At 39.3% G+C, this 22,989-nt stretch overlaps 1 protein-coding gene across 2 annotated transcripts in view; it reads left to right on the top strand.

Annotated features, from left to right (window-relative positions):
• The window catches only part of Thrb (thyroid hormone receptor, beta), a 330,551-nt gene that overhangs the window by 284,737 nt on the left and 22,825 nt on the right, over window positions 1-22,989 (top strand). For both annotated transcript variants that reach the window (XM_005387482.2, XM_013515651.1), the window contains exons 6-8: window positions 12,000-12,100; window positions 17,237-17,384; window positions 20,205-20,410. In XM_005387482.2, coding sequence (XP_005387539.1) covers window positions 12,000-12,100; window positions 17,237-17,384; window positions 20,205-20,410 — 455 coding nt within the window. The remainder of the gene's footprint in view (window positions 1-11,999; window positions 12,101-17,236; window positions 17,385-20,204; window positions 20,411-22,989) is intronic.

The following is a 22,989-nucleotide window of genomic DNA, read 5'->3' as shown; positions in this document are numbered from 1 at the left end:
AGTGTGTGTATATGTAAAGTAGAAACTAAGCCAGGCTAACAAAATGAACTACTGTATGCAAGAAATATATGAAGTGCACCCAGCTGCCGGTAGCAACTGCTACATGCAATCTACTGGTTATTACACATATTTTGAAGATAGTCCGGGTTCCAGCAGTTGCGATGTTCAGGCTGTGCCCGGTAACAGCATATATATGGAACAGGCCTGGGCAGTGAATCAGCCTTATACCAGTAGTTACCCTGGAAACATGTTTAAAAGCAAGGACTCTGACTTGGACATGGCCCTGAATCAATACAGCCAACCTGAATATTTCACTGAAGAAAAACCTACTTTTTCTCAAGTGCAGTCGCCATCGTATTCTCCAAAAAAAGGTAGGGACCATTTTGCTTAAATGTATTCAAAGTTTCAGTGTTTATTTCCATTTCATTATAAAGTTAGTTTGCATCTGCTTGTTCACATCTTTCAATCTGAACACTGAATATTCGAAATTAAAAATTGCAGTAAGAGAGGTTGCTAGGTGATTGAAGGAGTCTGTGAACATGAAGATTTCTAGGCACTTTCTTTCTTCATATGTGAAACCTGGATACTTACTTGGCTAGACTGTATTGGCACGTGTAGGAAGATGTAGATATAGATGTAGATATGGGTGTAGGTAGCCCTGAGCGAGTACTACTGGTTTCTTTGCTAAAGAGAATATGCAAAACATTCCCCCTTTGTGAATAGGTGTACTGGCATTTAAAGTGGGATAAATCTCCCCAGTTCAAAGTCAGACCAAAAATTCATTTGACTTTTTTCTTGCTACTTCATATAAAAAGTTTATTTTAGTTAACTAATAAAATAATTTATTAGCTTCTTTAACATAACTATAACATTATGTTAGATCTTAAAATATTCATTTTAATGTACTTACATATGTTTACCTATCCACATAAACTGTAAAGAACTTATTTATATCTGCACAAATTGTAAGCATGTATAATTCAAACTAAAACGGACTATAATGACCTTGCATTGTGTCCTTAAAGTTTAACATGTCTACAACCATATTAAATGAACACCCTGTGTAAAAGCAAATGAAATATCTTTCAAAATATCCAATCATAAGAGCAATATCCATTTATTTTAACAAGCATAATACTTAATTTTCTATCAATAGAATATTTTTTGTGTTACTAAAAGATTAAAAAAGAAAGCAGATGGATAGTACAAAGGAAACTTAGTAGCAGTTACCAAATAGAAACCTTTTTTAGAGTAGTTTAAATTCTAGTGCAGATATGCCAGAAACTTGATTTTCCTGAATATGATCTACAAGGATTTTGCAGAAGGAACCAAATTTACAGTTCTCTATAATTTGCAGGAACATAATGTCCTTTAGTCTTCAAAGGTAAATTTCTCTGTGAAATTAATTTTAAAACATAATGTGGCTCATTTAACTGTGGTTTCTATAAAAATTATCATTTGTTTTTCCTAATGTGACTATATCTAAAATTAGCCTGCTATTAAAACATGTTTTTTAAAAACTAAAATTGCTATTTTTGCATAGATAGTGAAATTCTGCAACTTCTACATGTGAAATATGAAAGAGATCACAACATTAAACACTTTGAGGGTTGTTCATCTATATTTTCATTTAGTTTCATATCCTCTTAAAGAGCATCAGAATTGCTATTACAAGGAGTATACGATATAAGTTTCTTAATTTGAGATATATTGAATGTGGGCCCTCTGTTTCATTTAACATTAGAAGTAATTCAGCTTTGAAAAGAAGAATTGGATGTTGTCTCATTAAACTATATTGGATGTGACTTTTGTTGCAGGATCACAAGAAAATATGGGTGTCTGTCTCTCTGTCTCTTCTGTTCTTTAAAACTGTTATAAAGTATTCAGGCTCTTTTCCCTTTTGTCTTTTCACTCTGTTTTCTTCAGCCAGCACTGAGGGATATTTGCTTATCAAATATGAAACCAGGGATTCATTAGTAATTAATGTGATGCATGAACTAGAGGAAAAGACATTGTATTCATATATTGATGTAATTTCTCAAAGCCATATGTCATTGAAAGGCCACTGCCACCTGCCAAACTCACTAAATCAAAGCAGACAAATATTCTTAAATGTACCATTATTTACTGTTACAAGTCTTCAAGTAAATCCCAGTAAAACTAAACCCAGCTGTTAACTGTCTCTTAGGACAAAAGATTGCACCCAACATGCTTATCCATATTGATCCAGTATTGATTTTTCTTGTTGTGGGAAGACATAAGTAGTGTCTCATTAAGGCAAAATTAAGACTATAAACAGGTGTTCAGTGGGACAGACCTCATTTCCAATTGGGTTTTTACCTATTTTCATGAAATTTTTAAGTGTTATTTGTTACTGTCACTATAGCTCTATTAATCTTCAATTACAAAGCTTTTTATTTTTTAAGGATAATTATTCTGTAGCCTTTAAGTGGAATTTTCTAATATGTAAAGATTTATCATGATCTTGTTTTTTTAAAGGTACTATAGGTACACACTAAAAGTACAAGAATGGCTGACTTACAAGTCCTGAGGAATATTTGCTTATAAAACATGAAATCAGGGATTACTTAACAGATAGACTTTAGAATAACTTAGTTTTCTTTTTGTTGTTTATGGTTTTGCATTTATAGCCAAGAAGGAAAAAAGTTACCAGACTTAAAAAGCTTTGAGAACATGAACCAATTCAGATCAGTTCATTAAATGGCATTTAAAAAAGAACTTCAAGAATTGGGAGGGGGAGTCAATAAAATATTCACACTGAAGACAGCTGAAATGCAGGATACGGTATCTCTTATTTTTCATACAGAACATGAGAAAACAGATTTTGAATTTTTAAAATTTAGAGACAAAAGAACCTGCCACTTATTCACAAAGCATAAGCTCCTCCTTTATTGTCTTTCAAGTGTTATGGGTCGTGTTCCAGTCAGTCCTCACAGCCAGTTCGAATTGCACTCTTCTGTCCCCCACAGGTTAGGAAGGAAAGAGAAAGACCAGGTTTCAAAATCAGACAAAGGAGAATTGGCAGTCAGGATGTTGGGCCTTCCTCTTTGTGGCTGTAATTTCAGCATAGTTAAAAGTTAATGTCTTGTCTTTTTATTTTCTTCTTTTTTTCCTCAGTTTTGGCTATTTCCACCAGAAATTCCAATTACATTCCACACTCCTCCAACAGCTTGCATCAGGCTGCCTTACCAGCTGCCCCTCAGTCTTCTGATCCCTTTGAACGGAACCCTCCCCAGAGTCAGCCCTGTGAAGCTCTGCTCCATAGGATTCTTTCCACAACCTGCTGTCTTTATAAGGGAGGATGTTCAAAACGTCACTAGATGTGTTTGTATCAAAGTTTGTTATCTGTCCAAGAGGACAAGAATTTCCTGGTTTGAGCCCGGGTGTGTTTGTCCTGTTTACTCTTGTATTGATTGTACATGTTCTTGCTCCATCACTTTTTTTGTTTTATACAAAAAAACTAATAACTGAAACAGAAATTCCATATGGAATTATACTTTCTGAATCTGCTTTTATTGCCCCTGTCTCCAAGACAGGACTCAGTTTTTTTTCATATTTCATTGTATCCATGTAATATTAAAAATGGAAATTAAATGACAAGTTGGACATGTTTGAAGCAACCTACATCAAGAGAACTGGATTAAAAAGAACACTTAAGCCCCGAAGAAATAGGGTCTCTAATTAGAATTTCTCTGGCCTCTTTTAAAGTTAGAGAAGGATTGCTATACAGTAGTTGGGGATAGAGAGGCTACAAAATCTACCCCCAAAAAAATTGTTACATGAAAAATAGGAACTGTTAAACCCTAGAATTATACCCACTCCAGTGAAAACAGATAGGAAAGAAAATCCAAAAGGGAAGATTTATGAATCCCAGTGCCAGTCACTCCCCAATACAAATTTAAATATAACATGATCATACTATTGCAGTTTCTCTTCCATGAACTTTCCCTCCCTTTCTTCCTTTCTCTCTCTCTCTCTCTCTCCCTCTCTCTCTCTCTCTCTCTCTCTCCACCTACTTCCCTTCCATCTTGCTTCCTATCTTCCTCTTTTTCTCCCTCTTTCTCTCATTTTTCTTCTTATCAAGTTGTATTTGTCTAAACACAGATGTGATCAGTCCACCCAAACATTTTTTTAAAACATACTCAAACTGTTAATGTGATTGCAGGTTTTTCTGTAATAGGTATGCAATTTTGAGGATGCTGACATAAATTTTATTTTATTATTTTAAGTTAAGCACTGTCATTCACACAATATTGAGACAAAACTACTCCAGAAAACAATGCCACTATATAATAAAATAATAATACATTTATTCTTCAAATGGTTAAATGAAAGTGCCTCTTAGCACCTAGAAATGCAAGCAAAAGGAGTTGTAATAGTTTCCAAACCCACCCCAAGGGCAGACAAAAGAATGAGCTGCCTCTTTTTCCCTTTCGTTTTTGAATTGCTTGTCTGTCTTATCAAAGGCACATCCTTCAGAAATCTTGCTGGATGCCCTAACCTCATCCTAAATCATGTACTGCCACTCCTTACAAAGCTAATGATTGGAGTCTGAGGCATTATAAACAGGCTTGGGTAGGATCAGCGGTGCTGTTTATTTCCTACATTCGGGGTTCACGCTCTTGTATCCCTGCCTAAATTCTTTCCAAAGCCAAGATCAGAGCTTTCATCTCAGCTCTCAGCCTCAAGTGCATTCAGCCTGAGGCCAAGCTGCTTCCCAATCTAGCAACTGCTGGCCCCGCTCTTAAGATCCCACCTTCTCCTAGGCAGCCTTCTTTCCAGAGTCTCCTGACTGCTGGGCTGCCTTGCGCTGTCCTTGGTACCATCCACTTCTCAGCTTTCTCGGTACCAGCTGCTTCAGAGCATTCCCTGGCTTTTTCTGGAGACTCTAAAATGGACTTCCCAGTTATCAGCCCACCTCCGTCCGCTTCCCTGTCTGCAGATAACTCCCACTATGTTATCCGGCCCTTCTCTCCATGGGCCTTCTCCTCCCCACCGAAGGTTTCTGTTTCCAAACTCTCAGTAGTGGTGCTTCCACACCTGTGCCCCACACAGGGCTTTGATGGCTTCAGGTGCTTCCCCATGGCCTATTAAACACAAATGCCTGCAACCCTGACATTCCATTTTAATTCTGGTGTTGTGCTTCTACCCATACCCTCTGCTCCAAAAGTCTTGGCCAGTCTCTCTGTAGACTCCTCTCTCTGCTACCCCAGCACCACCACGGAACCAATGATGTTTTCTTCCTGCTAGCACCCACTACCAGCTGCTCTCTGGTGTGCTGTTCTGTCACCCTAGCCTGCATGACCCTACGTCACTAGCTCATCTCACATCCTGCCAACCTCTTGTATATAACCAACACCATATTCTGCCACCCTTGCTTCTAGCCAGCCTTTCCTTCAAAGAGGGCTGGTATCCCTCTGCTATACAGTAGGTCTCAATCATTTGTATTAATCACCTTTTTAAAATCTGTTATCATACATAAAGTGAATAGACTAGAGTTTCTCAATCTTAACACTGTGAATATCTGAGGTCAGATAAACCTTTGTCACAGTCTCTGTCCTGTCCAGCACAGAAAGTTTAGTGCCATCCCTGGAGTCTGAACACTGGGTGCCAGTACCGTATATGTGTAGGTACACACACACACACACACACACACACACACACACCAGTAATAGCAACCACAGTATCTCCAGACACTGCCAAATGTCCTCTGAGGAACAAAATTATCCCCAGTTGAGAACCACTGCAGCATTTAGAAAATATCTGAAATAAAAGATGCTTATGAGGATCTTTTTGTAATGTAAATACCCCTCCTCAGTTTCCAAATGAAAAGTTTAGATTGCTAAATATTGAGTCCTGCCAAAGTGGAATATGCCCAACATAGATACACATATACTCGTGCAACTCAATACTTACCTATGTGTTATCAGTCAGTTTTATAGCCTGGATCTGAGGCTGCTCCAGCATGAAGGCGTGTTTCTCTCAAATCTGTCTAGATCTTGAGCACCAGGAAGGCACAAAGTTCTCCTATCTCACATTCTGTAAAGTGTGCAGCTACTGCAGCTTCAGGGCCTGCCTGGAGGGAGCTCAGGACAGCTCGTGGCAACAATGATATCGTCCTGATGACAAATGTAACAATTCCTTCCCCTTTAGGCATACACAGCTGAAGAATTGATAGCCCATATTTTTACAGCTATAATCCTAAATCCTGTTTTGAATAGATTTCATAGTAAAAGGAAACCAATTTTTCTCAAGTATGCAAGACAAGAAATAATTATGGGTGTAACAAAAGCCATAAACTGACACTCAAAACAAAATCAGAGGCTACTGTCAACCGTTTCTGTTCACCTTCCTCCTCCCCACCCTTTCCTACTCTTCTAATACACTTAGCCTTGTTGCTTCCTAACCAAAACCCTCTTTCAAAACAGGAAATGACCTCAGTACCAAGGTTCTAAAATGTCAATGCCCACAAGTACCAGAGAGCTGATATTTTGGAAAAGAGGCAGAGTTATCTCATGATGGCAGCTTATTTTGAAATTTTCAGTCAAGACATACAATGTTTATGTGTTATATGATAAAAATATTCTCACTTTTATAAAGAAATATGTACTTTTTTCATGGATTACTTTTATATTACCATTTTTCATTAAGATAAAAATTCTGTGAAATGCTGCTTATAATGTAATGCAAGAACAATGACAAATGGCAATTGACATGTAGCATTAGAGTTAGGGTATAATAAGGATTAGTACTGACTGCAGAGACCTAGAAAGGATGTCTTTTTCTTGGGGTGCAGGCCTGTTTGTTCAGTTGTTACCTTTAGAAAATGTGGGCTCAGTATTACCATCACGATTTCACATGAAGCAAGGAGTCTGGGTTTTATGTGAAATTTCTTGGTTTTAAAACTTGGCTAGGATTTTTAGAAACACGTTGTGAAGCAAACACTGCAGACTACCAGTGCACGTGCCCTCTTGATTAAAATTCGTTATACCAATCTATTTCCTTTCTTAGTGATTTGCATCTTCAAGTGTTCTCACTCTTAATTGTAGGTTGAAAGGTAATGTGGGCTACAAGGACAGGAAAAAGGAAACTTAGCTAAGACTTCTTGTGCATGATGCCAGGACTGGCTCTAAAACTGACAAATACACTTTAGTTTTAGGAGTTCTTATCAGAAGAAATAGTCCGAAACTGCTTTGCCCCTTTTTATGTCCTAAGATGAAAATCGAGGGTCCCTTGACACTGTGTCTTCAGCCCATTTTCTGGATTAATCTCTGACTTGGTCCTACTTCTGTTTCTTCCCCTGCTCTGTTCCCTGTGAATGGCGTTTGAAGCCTTGGAAATCCACGACTGCTATCTCCCAGCAGTTAAAGAGTAACATGATGCAAAGCTTTGTTCCTAATAGTAAGAATTAAATGTAAGAGGAATCAGGATTAGTATGTTAGAAAACAACTAAAGGATAATCCATACAAGGTTTTTAAGTCTGTAAAGCAATGCCATAGAGCAGAGGTTACCAATAAAGAAAAAGATTAAATCAGAAGGGCCTGAACTCTTGCATGAATTGAGGAAGTTCAATATAAAATTGGAAGAATGAGCTGGATTTGATGGTACATGTTTATAATTCAAGTACTCTGGGAGACTGAAGCAGGAGGATCGCAAGTTTAAGCCCAGCCCAGGCAAGTAGGTACTTAATAGCAAGACCCTGTCTTGAATACAAAAAAAAAGAAAAGGTTGGGGATGTAGCTTGGTGCAAAGTCCCTGGGTTAAATTCCCAGTACCGGGAAATAAATAGAATGAATAAGCATACTCATAATTTAGTGGCTTCTTCAGAAGTGTTAAAATATAGACTCATCCTGAATCCTAACCTACCCAGGGTTTTTGCTGGCTCTGAGTTCTTAGTTCTAAAGATGGATCAGAATTCATTTGACTATTTTTGGGTGCAAGGGGAGTTATTCATCAGGCTTCTTTACTAGTTACCAATGCAGGTCCTCAAATAAACAATGTAGCCCGCAGGTTCTTCACTCCTTTGAGCTTCCCAGAGTATTTGCCACTACCATGGATAACAATGGCTCCTTTAAAACTCCAGGATTGATTCTGCTAGGCAAGTAGTCTCACCCAGAAGGTAAGATTAATCAGATGGAAAAAGGCCTCCAAATTCAGCTCCTCTCCCCTCCTTCCTAGGCATTACCTTTTATTCTAGATCTACCGTCAAGATTAATCTGCTTTATATGTATTACCTAAGGGCCATATGTGTGTCAAGAAGTTCCAGGTATTTCTTCCTAGGACCCGCCATGCTGTTAGAATTCACTCAAAAGAATTCAACTAGCCAGGCTTCCGATTTTACCCATGTAGGGGAAAGCACTGAATTTAGCATAAGCCAAAAAGACAACCTCATTATCTGGTACACAATTTGTAATGCAAATGTACAAGTTTTCCTGTCTATATCCCAAGTATCTCAGAATCAAATTTTGTAAAATTACTGTTAGCTGCAAGTAGATAAATCTTGAAAACATTCTACTAAGTAGAAAGATACATATTGCATGACCCCATTTGTATGAAATGTCCAGAGTTAGCAAATCTGTAGAAACAAAATGCAGATCAGTGGTTTGCAAGGGCCAAAAGGGTGCAGGAGAAGGGTAGAATGAGGGGGTGACTCTTAGGGGTATGAGGTTTCTTCTTGGGATGATGAAAATGTCCTAAGATTGATAGTGATGACAGTTTACAACTCTGAATATATGAAAAGCCATTGAATAATATGATATGTGAGTTGTATCTTAATAAAGTAGTTACCAAAAGATGATTTTTAAAAAGGTAATATTTTACCATGTCAACTTATTTCATATGCAAGATACTCAGGGATTCATCAGAGATTGCCAAATGCCAACAAAAAAAAACAAATTTAATTCCTTTGTTGAACAAACAGATGGAGTTTGCTTTCATAAAAATATATTTGATAAAGTGACAGTGGAGTTTATTATTCTGAAAAATAATGTGTGTGAGCAAATAAAAACTGAGAAAAATATCACTCTTGAACTATCACATCCTGTCCTGGGTCTTAATTGCTTGGGGGGGGCAGTTAACCAAGCTTATTCAGCAGTTACCTGGGACAACACACAGATGCAGCTCCTCAGATGATTGGGCTTCTGAACTGTGTCACATGTGACACTGACATTGTGACACGCATTGGTGTCTAGGCATGGTAACGTCACTAATGTTATATGTGCATTTTCCTCGTTTGGGCATGTTGGAAGCATGTTACTCATTTAGTGAGCATGAAAAAAGAGAAAAGAAGACGACTTTGAAGTTAAACAGCAGGAAATAGGTTCTATAGGAGGATTGGTGAGCATGTGATATTGTCAGGTGTATCCATTAACCTGAAGAGAAGCCCTACCTACCTAGTCATTATGTGTGGGATGTTATTCCCTGGTGCAAGTTATTTAATGATGAATAATGGACTAAAACATAATGATTGATGTATCATTACGTGTGACTGACTGTTTTGGATAAATAAGATGGTTCCAAACTAATATTGTAAAGAAAATAAAGCAATGAGTAGGGTGCACTAGTATGATCATGTGAGCAGCTGCCATTAACTTAAGTAGACATTTCTGTAGATTTGGTGATTTAAGATGTTTAGTCATTTCCACCTACCAAGAAAATAATCTAAGAGAAATGAGAGAGTAAAGCAAACCCCCTCTCTCAAGAGCAGTCAGAATATGAAAGGAGCCCAGTCCACTTTCTCAATTACTATTGGATTCCAGGACTTACAAGAACCTTAAAGGTCAAACCTAAATAAATGAGCTACAGAAAAGAGAAACTCTCCAGTGCCCTACTGTCAGTGTTACAGGATGGAGCCAGCAGGTGCAGTGAGGCAGGATGAGGTATGATGAGGTAAAGGTGGGTTACCCCCATCTTCCCAACTATAAATTAGCATTCTCAGCTGCCATATTGTGGCTCTGCCTATAGCATGTCCCATAAACAACACAGTGCCCAACTGGATTACAGTTGGTTCCTGGAATAGAGGGAAATGACCTGGACCTCTTTCTCCCTTATCTCTGTAGTCCACATTTGAGACCAAAACCTGAAAAGTCTTTGCTTTGTCAGATCAACTGGACACAGTTGAGAAGAGCTTATTAAGACGTTAAGATGTAACTCTTCTGATGTGAATATGTAATCGATCTGTCTTTGCCAGGACGATGCGTGTGTTAGCACGTAGTTTAAAAATTATGTCTATTTGCCATACAAGTACATGAGCACCCAACCTCTCCACCACTTGTTACAATGTCATTTTCAGGAAAACTATCTCTGTGAATGTGAGCTGGTATCTCACTGTTTGATTTGCATTTTTTCGTGGTGTAGTTGAGCATCTTTTCATGTTTTTTCCATCATGTTCTCTTTTTTATATTATCGAGGAAAGACCAGAGCCAAAAACAGACCTCAGTTGCTTAAAATTTTCCAAAGAAAGAAATCATGTTCTATTCCTTTTTGTCTTCTCAGCACCTATTGCGGTGTTTAGCACCTATGTAGTAGATGCTAAATAAATGTTTGCTAATTCATGAATAGATGAGAGGTTGAGTAATATAAAAACCATATCAGTTCCATTTTTTTTGGTCCAGATCCCTCCCAGAATTCTCTTTTTAAAATGTCTGATGAGAGTTCTGAAAACCTGGAAGTGAACTCAAGAGATGAATCATGGTTTGCATGAAGCCAAAGTAAATCAAGAAAAGCTGTAATATAATTTTATAGATTACAAAATCTCACTTTGAAATCATTTACCTGCCTCCCAAGAAGTAACATTTTTTCTAAATTAAAGACTGAGCAAAGAAATTATGTAAAGGATTCGTTTTATTCTATTTTCTTTATGACTTTTCTTCTCTGAAAAATGAGCCCTGAGAAACCTAGTTTAATAAAAGGTTTGTGGAAATATCATGGTAAAATGTACAGTAAGTTACCAGTATTTCAATCTAACTGATCTTTTCCTGAGACTGAGTGTGCTGAATCAAAGAGCTTCCTAAGAACCATGATGGATGGTTTTGTTTTCTCAATCTCTCTCTTCTCCTCACCCCAAATAATTGTGCCTTGTTTTGATGTTTTGGCCTTAAAAACTGTGTGCTTTTGTAGTGAAGGGTTGATACAAGTGGAACTGAACTTGCTCTTCTGAAGCAGGTTCTTGTGTGAGGGTGTTGTCTCCAAGAAGAAGAAACAAAGACAGGCAGGTAGCTCCTATTTTTTTTAAAACTTCAGTTTCCTGGGTTAAGAAACTTAAACCAACAAACTAAAAGTACCCTATGGAAGGAACTTAGGATGGTTGGATTTTCTTTTCTTCAAGAGAACCACTATTAGTTCATGCTACCCAAGGTTGTTGGATTGTGTATTATAATATCGCAAGTGTACCGCATTCTTTTAGGTGGCCTTCATCATGCTATTTAAACTTTCTATTTTTAGAAAAGACCAGCATTGGAAGTGAAGAGCCTCTGGTCTTAGTCTCTGCTAGTAAAGTCCAGTGTGACCTTGAGGAGGGCCTAGCCCAAAAGGCCAGTTTCTTCACCTCGGAAGTACTTAGAGATCTCCCAGGACCTTCCCAGCTATGAAAGTTTCTGAAATCAGTGCATAGTGCCTTGACCCCAAAGTAGTTAAAGTCTTTTAAGAATAAGTTGTGAAATAAGCCTTGTGAAGGAAATTGTGTTATCCAGAATTCAGTGTTGCAGGTAGTCTAACTCCTGGTCTCTCTACTTGATTTATGGGTTCCAACAGCCTCCCCAGCTAATCTCATCTGCAGAGCCACCAGGATCTCATCAGCATTCAGACGATGTTTATTCTGCAAATGTAAGATACTTACTGCTGGTTTCATTAAGTCTCCTGCAACCTACCTCCTCTCGGCAAACCAATTCTGTCACTGCTCGGATAACCTCAGCCCCGGTGTATCTCTGACTTGCACATGATATCATTTGTTCACCGCTCTCCTTTCGCCTCCTTCACAGGGTACATCCCCAGCTATTTGGACAAGGATGAGCTCTGTGTAGTGTGTGGTGACAAAGCCACAGGGTACCACTACCGCTGTATCACGTGTGAAGGCTGCAAGGTAAGAGCCCTGCTGGCCCCCTCTTAGTGCTCTACTGGAATTCAACATTTGAGTTCAAATTAAAACCAGATTTCAACTTTCCTCACTGTGACCATCCACGGGTCTGGTGGTACCCTCATTTTTGACATGTTTAGGAGATGAATTTGCAAAAGTGTGAGGTCTGGTTTCTTCAGCAAGTGTTTTAAAACAGGAAGAGGATCAATAAAACCAAAAGAAATTAATAAAACCTTTACCTTGAGTTTTAAAAAACATAAATTTTTAAGTACATTATTATCCCACAAAATTAACAAGCTAAAAGCACACTGACATTTCTTCTATCTCCAAAATTGGAGGCGATAGGCCTTGCTCTGTGTCATAGGCTGTTTCCACTGTTAATCTGCATGGCTGTGCCCACTTAAGTGTTCCATTAGGAAATATCTTTGAGGCTACTTAAGTTCAATTATATTCTGAAGTTGATCCAAAGTGGCTTTCTGCACAGCCTGCAGTAAGGAGATTCAGGTCGTCCATCAAGTAATTGTATTTTCTGCAGCCCTTTCTTTAAGAGATACTTGACAAGAACATACCAGAGAACAACAGTCCATTCACTTCCCAAAAGTGAGTCTACATTTGCCTAATTGCACTCTTCCCCAACAAAATTAAGATGAGCTTTATGGAAAATATCTTTTGGGCAAACAACCTAGCCTAGAAAATGAGATCTATCATAAACACGAAGAAAGCTTAGCCTAGCACCGTATTCAGCATTCAGCTAATGCCTTATGATGCTGTATTTAAAATCAGGGAAGGACTTTTAAAATTATTTTCTTGTTGAATGTTTTATATTTAAAACCTACCAAAGGAGTCAATTCTTGAGCAACAATTGTACTAAAATTTGAAGAAAAAAAGTCCATCTTCCCTCCTCCTTTGCCTACCTAACTTCCTCTTCTTCCCTTCCTCTAAGACCCCCTTGTTTCCTTCCCTTCCCCCTAGACTTCCAAAATTAACATGTCACTTCGATTTACATCAAGAAGTGTTCCATTTCCCTAGTAGAAATTTTTCCATGCAAATACCCTATTTTTTGTACATGAAATTAGGATATGCTTAGGAGAAGCCTACTGAGAAGGTCGCAATTATACATGCATTGGAAAGAGGTAATTTCTAAGGTCCCAAGGCCTTTTATCTGTGAGACTGTATTTGGAGTATAGTATAATATGTTCTTCATGTTCAGACCCCTTTGATCTGGATTTTGTAGTTCTTCAACAGAGACTGGGCTAAAGGTTGCCATTACAGCTATGAAAATAATGTCCTAACAAGTTTAATGAAGCTAATTACAAGTAAGTCCTGGCTATTTATTAATTAGAAGACTTGCAAACCCTCTCTTGAAAGCACAGTTTATTGGCTTGAACTGAAAGTAATAAAACTGCATAACTCTAGATCCATTCTCTAATTACAAAAGCCCAGTGACTAAAGCTGGCCTTTCTTTCTATATTAGCCTTAATTTAAAAGGCTTTACCTGCCTGATTATGCAGTATTGAGATTCTTTTAAATCAGCTTCTTATGATACATTTTGAATTCTGGGAGAGAATCTAATGAAAATTACATTTAATATTTAACTCTACTAAGGTACTCTCCAAGGTCCATGTGCCATCCAGAGGACTGAATGCAATAGTAGCAATTGCCCCTTAACAAAGGGAGAATTGAGCCCATTCACCTAAGGTACGACCTCACTAAAATCAGCTAGCCTCTTCTCCCAGGACCACTGGATCTTTGCAGCCTGATTCAGCTGAGTTTGCTTAGAAGAAAAATCAGGCAAAACGCTAGTTTTTTCAACCTCTGTGTCTGTATATGTCTTTATATTTTCAACCTCTATGTCCGATGAGAGCAGTACTGTTTGTAGGATTGCCTCCATCATAAAACCAAAAAGGAGCTTTCCTTGGGTGCCAGGGGTGGGGGTTGCGGATCATTTACTATAATAACAAAGTATTTTGGAAAAAGACAACTTTTTTTCACTTGATGCATAATTTTTAAGAGTGGTGAAAGATGAAAAGGGGTTATATTCTATACTATTGACTCGAGTCTGTCATTTAAAAATAGTTCTACCCCATACAACATGAGTACAATCATTTTTGCCCATTTTGCCTGGACAAAAGTGAAATCTTTTGGACATATGCTGTTGCTGTGATGTGCCAGTTTTTGTGCAGCTCTTATAGAAAGAGTGTTGATGCTTCCCCACAATGAACTATTTTCTAAGAAATACCCAAAGCTGCCCAAATATCGAACTAGGAGGGTGACACATTGCTGTTCATCTCACTGATTAGTACATCATCTTGAACCACCAAGTGGATCCAATTCTCAGAGCACACAGAAACAGGTGTGATATTGATTTATAAAGTAGTACTCTGCTCACCAACAAATCAATGAAACACGTGTCTTCATTTATTCCCAAGGACATCACTTGTCAGCTTTTTCTTTTTAGCGGGGCTGGTGTTTGCTGAGGACTGAGCCCAGTACCTCACAAATGCAAAGCCTGCGCTCTGCTGCTGCTTATTTAAAAGGATTTCTTTTAAATAAGTAAAATATAAATAAATTTATATTATATATAAATACTATTATAAATGTCTTCTACCAAGTTTACTTCCAGGAGGTAACTTTGGTCATTTTAAAAAATTAAGAGACCTAGCATTTTGACATTTACTCATATAAAGTAGCGCTTCATCATATGTAAAAAATATGCTTCACTGTACTTAAGAGAGGCAATAATATCAAAGGCATTGGGCCTGTGAAGTGTCCAAGGAAAGCTAGCCCCATGAATAGTACAGCAAGCCACCACAGCCCCTTTATCAAAATAAGCCAAGTATAAATTATTTCACTCGTTCCATTAAAGAGTACACGGAGTAGCCTTTTGGGAGAAATAGGTGCCCCTCCTTCTGGCATATCACACCCTACCTTCTCCTGAGGGCTGTCTCACTTTTCAGGAGGCCCTGGCCCCCAGTCCCTTAGTACAAGCAGGCATCAGAGTGTGAGGGAGAAAAAGTCATCCCAGTTCCAGACTGAGAAACCCTTTTCCTGTCCTTATAGCAGCACTCAGCACTCAGCACTCTCTCGCTGGGTGGTCTTAGATTTTTGGTATATCCCCCTCTGCAGAAATCTGGCTTCCTCCAGGAGAGGAGTGCTGGCCAGCACTCCCCTGTGTGTCCCCTGCCAGGAATCTCAGGGTTTGTTTTGCCTTCCTTTACCCTCCTTGGACACAGGGGCACCTAGAGGAGGGCATTTCACAGACAAGTATACGTTTCAGTCATGTGACACACTCTGATATTGAAGTTTTTGCAGAATTTACCCACCCTCAAGACCCAGAGAAAGATTGCTGACATCCCATACTGATGCCCACATGTGATTCCATAGTCCTGCAACTGTGTATCGTATCATACAGGTTCACAGGCTCAAGTATTTAAGGATACAAAATCAAAATATAACGTGATAGTTTTCTATTAGCACTTGAACAGTGGAAATGATAGAGGATTTAAGCACATGTCCCCACAAGAAGTCTACAAGTCTCAGTTTGTCCTGGGGCTTTCACAGTTTGTTTTGCTGTGAACCTTTTCTTATAAGGAAGAGCTTTTTTATGAAAGTGGGCATATATACATAATCTAAATCAAAAAGATAACAAAATGTGGGCTAAAGAGAGGACAGTTGACATTTCAGGTCCACCATTTAATAGAGAGGCCCCCTTCACATTTTAGTAGAGAATTTCTTAAAACCTTACTAATCTACCAAAACAGAGCCCAGGCGTGGTGGTGCACACCTGTAGTCCCAGCACTCAGGAGGCTGAGGCAGGGGGATTGCTGTGAGTTCAAGGCCAACCTAGGATTCAAAATTAGTTCAAGGCCAGCCTGAACTGCATAGTGAAACCCTGTCTCAAAAAAAAAACAAAAACAAGGAAGTTAAATGGAAGATAAAATGGAAGTTTTTTGAGTGATGGATGAGGGAGGAAACTGTTTATAATTTATTCATTTAAATAATACAGTAAGCACACTTCATTTTACTTTATATAAGCAGTTAAGCAAATGAGATTTGGAGTACATATCCTGTGTTGCTAACCAAGTTCCAGCATGCAATTACCACATGATTTGAACCAAGTAATTTAACCTGACTAACAATTAGCTTTTCTCAACCCTACAATGGAGATATTAAGAGTACCTTATAAATTAGATTGTGTGCAAGAGAGGAAGATATGGAATCCATCCAAGAGCCCTTCGCAGTGCACTCCTTGTAAGTGCTCATTGCCCTTATTGATTCCCACAATTCAGAATACAGTGGCTAAGGCATAGGGATCACACCCACAAAAGTTCTAGTAGGACCCCCTTAATGATTTTATATGTCACCCCCCAACCTAGAACTGAATAGTGTACTTCAGAAAGCAAAAACCATACTGAACTTATAGGTGTATGTCTACAGATATCAGCATAAAAGACGATTGTGAAAAGAAAAACTTCAATGCAGTCAGTTTGGGAAAATATTTGCTGGAAACTCTGGAGAATGTTTGAAGGAGTGAGGGCCATCTCAAAAGTTAAAACAAGAATTATGCAAAATCTCTAGATGCAGGTAATGCATCTATTTAATTACTAAATGATTACATTATTAATTGGTAAAGTATTACAGGTATCCAGCTCTTCCTTTTCCTAGTGTAAATTAGTAAAGCTCCTCATAGCTTCATTTAGTAGCATAAGTGTAACATGCTATGAAAAATAATAAATATTATTCAATGCATAGAAAATAGGGGCTGGGGATTTAGCTCAGTGGCAAAAGCGCCTGCCTGGCAAGTGCAAGGTCGTGAGTTCGATTCCTGGTACCGGAAGAAAAACAAAAACAAACCAAAAAAATGCTTAGAAAATAAAAGCAAGCACTAGATTCTTCCATTGGCTTCATTTCCTTGAATAAAATCCAAAATGGTATTGACTCTGCAATCATTCAACATCTCCTTCAGCTCCTTAGAGTGAAGGCCTACTATCCCATGTTAGGGGAAGCAGAAAAAACTAGAGGACCAAATATATATTAAGGCCCCAAACAATTCATCCCACAATTATATGGACTCAAAATACCAGAATCATTTATTTCTAGAAAATATGAAACTGTTGTCTTGGGTCTTTCTTTCTCATGTAGGGTTTCTTTAGAAGAACCATTCAGAAAAATCTCCATCCATCCTATTCCTGTAAATATGAAGGCAAATGTGTCATAGACAAAGTCACACGAAATCAGTGCCAGGAATGCCGCTTCAAGAAATGTATCTATGTTGGCATGGCAACAGATTGTAAGTAGATCATCTTCATTTGCTTCCTATTCAAGGAGTGTTGACTGGGGAAGGATTTGGTTCAAGATTAACCAGGCAGAAAAGCAGTAAGGACCCACATAGACAGAGAGGAGAATACATGGCTTCTCCCACCCCCGTCCCTCCCCACATCCCGCTTGCCATCCAGGGGATGGAAACCATTACAGTGTGGGCTTTATCCTACTCCTGTCTTATCAACTCTTAACTCTCAAAGTAGCCAGACGATGAGGGAAGTAAAGTGGTTAAATTATTCGTGTAGCGTTTGGAGGGCGGACTGTTAGCAGCATTGCAATATGTTATGAACGGGGTCTCATCCCTTTAACTTGTAAAGTACTTTTCACACACAGGGTTCATGTGGTAAGAGTCTCATGGTCTAGTTCTCATATTTTTTTTCAAAAGCAAAGACGTAAGTTATTTTACGGACATTTTTAGAGACAGGGCAGCAGCAGAAAATGTCTAGGAAATTTCCGAAGAATTCAAAGTTGAATGCTCTGACATGAAGCATCCTTCATTTGGTTGCTTCTTGTATTTTTCCCATAAGGACGTTGGAGCTGAAGTTATCATACCCAGCATTCCCAATGCCACAGCATATGGTGGTGAGATTAGCCCTTAGGGTCTCTCCTCCCCACTCTGGGTGAGGGGCTTACACCAGTCACCTTAATTAATCATAAAAAGGAGAATCGTGTTCCTCACAACAAGGCTTGCCTTTCGTCAGACATCAGTATTAATGATGTCCACTGCCGTAAACTTTCGCACATCCATGAGGGATTCCCGCTGTTAGCTAAAAACTAAAAAGGAAAAGCAAAGGAAAGAAAGAGAAAATTCAGTGAGGATTCTTTCTAATATAAAAGGAAATAATCATGGCTTACCCTTATGTGATAAATAGAATTCTCTCTGAGAGAACAACAATAAAAAAAAAACCATGGAATAGGCTGCTTTGCATGATAAGTAAGGCAGAATGCAGAATCGTTCAAAAGGAAGAGGGTTGTGTTATGGGGTTAGACTGAAAATCCTGAGTTAATCCCCTCCTCTAGCTGTGTCTGTTCTTTATCTTTTAAAGGCTTTAGCCTTGCCAACAATATGCCTGAGAAGGATATGTGAATATGATTAACTTGGGACCAAATGCTTAGATATGTTACTGTAATGAACCATTACAACTGATTGTCTCTTTCATTGTTTCATTAAGAACTTTAAGGTATGAGTGTTTTGAGGTTAAGAAACGCTGTTAATCTAGATTGCATGGAGATAAAATTTGGGGTGTTCCTTAATTGTTTGGGAGGCATTTTAAGAGCTCAGGCTTTATAATTTAAAAAATTGTCTTTGAGGCTCAGCACTGCTAGCTATTAGCTGTGTGACCTCCAGTATTAAGCCTTAGGTTCCTCTGCTTTGAAATCACTGCCAACTTTAGAGGCTTGTGTCCAGGATTATATTAGATAATTCATGTCAAATGCAATAGTCTCTGACACACTAGATGCTTCAGACTATGTGGCTCTGGGTATTATTACCCTTTGCTGTAAGAACCAAAGTGACTTAGCAGGCCTTATCCTTATCTCCTACCATTATAAATGCTCACTTTGACAACCCACTGCAGTCTAGATTACCCAGGGTTTAGTATTCTATTTGTGGATTATCCGGGCACCTTGGTTCTCTTCCTCCACTGCTGTTTTTCCTTTTCCTGCCAGGTCATTAAGAACTGGTCCTAGAACAGTGATGTTGTAGAACTGGAGGCAGGCATCTTAGGCTTGGCTCTGCCATGAACTTGCTCTGTGACTTCAGACAAGTCACAAGCTCTCTGAATCGATTTTCTCCTCCTTGGTGAAAGGAGGAAGTTGGATGATATCTGAGGTCCCTTCTGATTCTAAAACATGGTGACACTGCAACTTCCCATTCCATTGCTAGCTACTAAGAGATGAGTGAACTGGTTTTGTTTTGGAAATTAACCATGGAAATATAGGTTTCTTGTTACCTGTTCTTCTTATTTCCCTTTTGCACAAATGATAAAAGTTGTGGTTATATTTACTGAGCATTACAGCATTCAGTACCTTGGGCAGTGTATTATCAATCTCATTTCATTTAGGAAGAGATGAAAGAAAGCACAGAGAGCCTAAGAGGTCACACAACCAGAAGTATTAGTGTCAGAATTCAAGACAGTGTCACATCTGTCTAGAGTTCGAAGCCTGGGCTCCTGAATTACCGCTGCAAGTTGATCCAGTAGGGAACAATGTAAAGTGAATATCTGTGAAGCTCAAGATAGGCCCAGCCATGTTCTCATTAGCCCTTAAAGGAGCCAATGAAGAGTTGGGGTCCTTTTCCTCTGAGGAGGGAAGTAGGAGCCTCCATTACCACTCCACAATTTCTCTTTGACCTGAAGACTCCTTACCATTTTAAGAGGAATCTTAAGGAAGAAGAACAAAAGCCATGTGTGAATTCAGCTGCCTGACTAGACAGATTTACCTGTAATCCCACAAGTAGGATAAATTTCACTTCCTTCCACCTCACTTGTTCCTAGGGCTCCCCTCTGTGGAGTTAGAGATCCTGGTACCTAATTTCCCCAGGAGCTTTATTTTCAAGAGCTGACTGGGCATTGGGAATTTGGCCCAAGGGCTCATGTTGGCCAATGGCTGACCAGGAACAATTTGCTACCAAAGGGAGAAAAATCCCCCATGTAACCTACCCTCCCCCACTAAGCAACCCACAGAGCCACTTGTGCCTCAGCGGCCCCCACCCCTGAGGCTCCAGGATGTGCCATCTGCCACACATTTTGGGAGTATCCATGTGTATCCTCACCTTTCTCCCTCCCAGTGGTGCTGGATGACAGCAAGAGGCTGGCCAAGAGGAAGCTGATTGAGGAGAACCGGGAAAAGAGGCGGCGGGAAGAGCTGCAGAAATCCATAGGGCACAAGCCAGAGCCCACGGATGAGGAATGGGAGCTCATCAAAACTGTCACTGAAGCACACGTGGCCACCAACGCCCAGGGCAGCCACTGGAAGCAAAAACGGAAATTCCTGGTAAGGTATCCTTGCACAGCTCTCCATCAGGCACACAGGAGGTGCTTTCTGCCTCAACTCAGTGCGTCCTCAGAATCCTGGGCTGCTGCTGCCATGTCCCATTTCACTGATGGAAAACCCGCAGCTCTGATAGGACAAGGACCTTGCGAGCCCAGATGCAAATCAGGCCCATGTGAGACTTAATACCCCTCTTACCTTCACAGTCCCTCCTCCTCTTTGCAGTTGATTGAATTCCAAAGCAGTTTCTTAGAACTCCTTACTTCAGTTTGTGTTTGCTGTTACCATGACCAGTTTTGAACAAACTAGTGAAATTCGCTACCTGCTAGCTTCCCCCTTTTACATTCATTTCTCCTGTAGGTACATGCTTAATCGTCTAGGATTACTTCAAAATACCATTCTCCTTTAGAGTAACCTCTGGGGTGAAGTGTTCCATGCCACAAATGTGTTTTGACATCAATTGAGATCAAAATTTTTAGCTTCAAATAATGAGATTGAGTCCAGAAAGACGATGGAAATGAAGTAGGGGTGCAGAGGAGGTGTGTGGAGAACACAAACCTTTCCAGGCCCTTGGAATATTGGTATCTGGTAGCTTTATGTAAACTTGCAGTTGTGAAAGCTTTTCCCATTTACTTCCCATCTCGACTCCAGGGTATTTGAAGGAGGCGGGAATTTTACAGAAAATGCAGACAGCCAAGATCACGTGCTAAAACTTGACTCAGCTGGGTCCAAAAGCTATCTCAGGTCTTTTGGTTCCAACTCGGGCTCTGTAAGCACCTCACCAAATGGACTACCTACGCCAGCCCACGCCTGGCCCTCTCAGAGACTGACCCTGCTCCTAGAGAGTGACTGGAAGTCCTTTATGAGTAGTTGCTGAGTCCTGGCATAAGACATCCCGCAGGTCCGTTTGTATCCCCAGGGATCTTCAGAGGACCTCCTCATGCGAACAGAGAGAGACAGCAGTATAATTCTTCTTGTACCTCAACATCAGTGTTATAATGAAATAGTTTTTTGTTAATATAACAAGTTTACAAAAATTGTTGGAAAGAAAAAGTTTGCATATAATCTACCTGCCCTGAAGCAATTGTTTTTATTGTCACAATGAAATAATACCGGTACTTTGCTGATGGCCTTCATTAATAGCAATGTTGGCAAACCCTTAGATGATCCTTACTATATGCCAGGTACTATTCTAAGTGTTTTCCATACAATAAATTCTGATACCAACCCAACAGGTAGATATGGTTGATATCTCCACTTTACAGAAGGAAGAACTGAGGCAGAGAAGTTTAGGAAGCTCCAAGCTCCTGCAGGTCATACACAGTGACAATCATGTATGCCATGCAGCTTACCACCTGCACAAATGCAAAAAGCAACAAGCTCCTTGCAAAGGCAGCCTTATGGTACAGTCATCTTACATCCTTACCCTCACACTGCTGTATCTGTCAGGAAACTGAAAAAACACTCATTCTCAATCAATACATCAATGTTACTCAATATGTATAGGGCAGAGAAAGACAGAGTCCTGACTAACCACAAGCCTAAATCTGTCATTTCCTTGATGGTATCAGCCACAAATGGTTGACCACCACTTCCAAGCCTGGTGTTGCCTTCTGATTTCAACTAGTGACCCAGGAGTAAAATTCAAGCTGAATTCTAAGTACAGGATAAAGATATGGGACCAGTCTTGGACTTCTCCTAGAGAATTTTACATTTTTGTTTTATTTATTCTCAAAAAAAAAAAAAAAAAAAAAGAATACTAGTCCCAGTAGTCACTAAAGGGAATCATTAAGCCAACTTCAGTGGTCATTAAGGTACTTCTTTCCAGATTCTAAACACTTACTATTTTATTTAAGAAACACTTATTGAACAGCTACTATGTGCCAGGAAGTAAGTCAGCCACATTCCAGAGAAGGGAAATAGACAATAAGGTTTACACAAACAAGATAAATACAGGCAGTAGAAAGGCAATGAAGGCAATAAATCTTATAATAGGACAGAGTGTTTGTGAATTGGAAATGGAGAAAGACTTCATTTCTCTAGACAGCGATGTGTAGACAGAACAGAGCTCTCTAAGGAGGTAACATTTGAGCTATGACTGAAAACTGAGAAAGCCAACCTCTAAGAAAATATTGAATCTCCCCATTCCTGGTGATCCCCTCAGCAAAGACAGCACAGTATCTAGTAATAAGAACCAGCCTTGAGATCGGTATCTGTAACTTATAGCTTCCTGATGGTTTTCATTCGTCTGAAGGAACCAAAAAAGTACGGCACAGAGATGTGGTTTTTTTTTAAACCTGGGCCATGAGGTTGCCCACTCACAATGGAGCTTTCTTTAGTAAACCTATAGTTCAGAGCAACTGTTTTATACTAGTCTCCCTTCCCCATAGAGCCGCCATAAAATATATCTTTTGTAGATTGTTGATCTGTTCAAAAAATTGTCATTCTTGATCCAAATATAAATAATTTCTTCTCCAAGGCAAGTATTCCAAAAGGGCCCCAGGGAGAGATGAGAACTCCTCCACTCTTCCATCTGTCTCTACAGTGCATTTCATGTGTAGCAGCCAATTGCCTTCTGCTCT

Source organism: Chinchilla lanigera, unplaced genomic scaffold, assembly GCF_000276665.1.
Source record: "Chinchilla lanigera isolate Chin_1 unplaced genomic scaffold, ChiLan1.0 scaffold00029, whole genome shotgun sequence".
NCBI lineage: Eukaryota > Metazoa > Chordata > Mammalia > Rodentia > Chinchillidae > Chinchilla > Chinchilla lanigera.
Note: the sequence above shows the minus strand (reverse complement) of the source record. Positions and strands in the feature narration are given on the sequence as shown.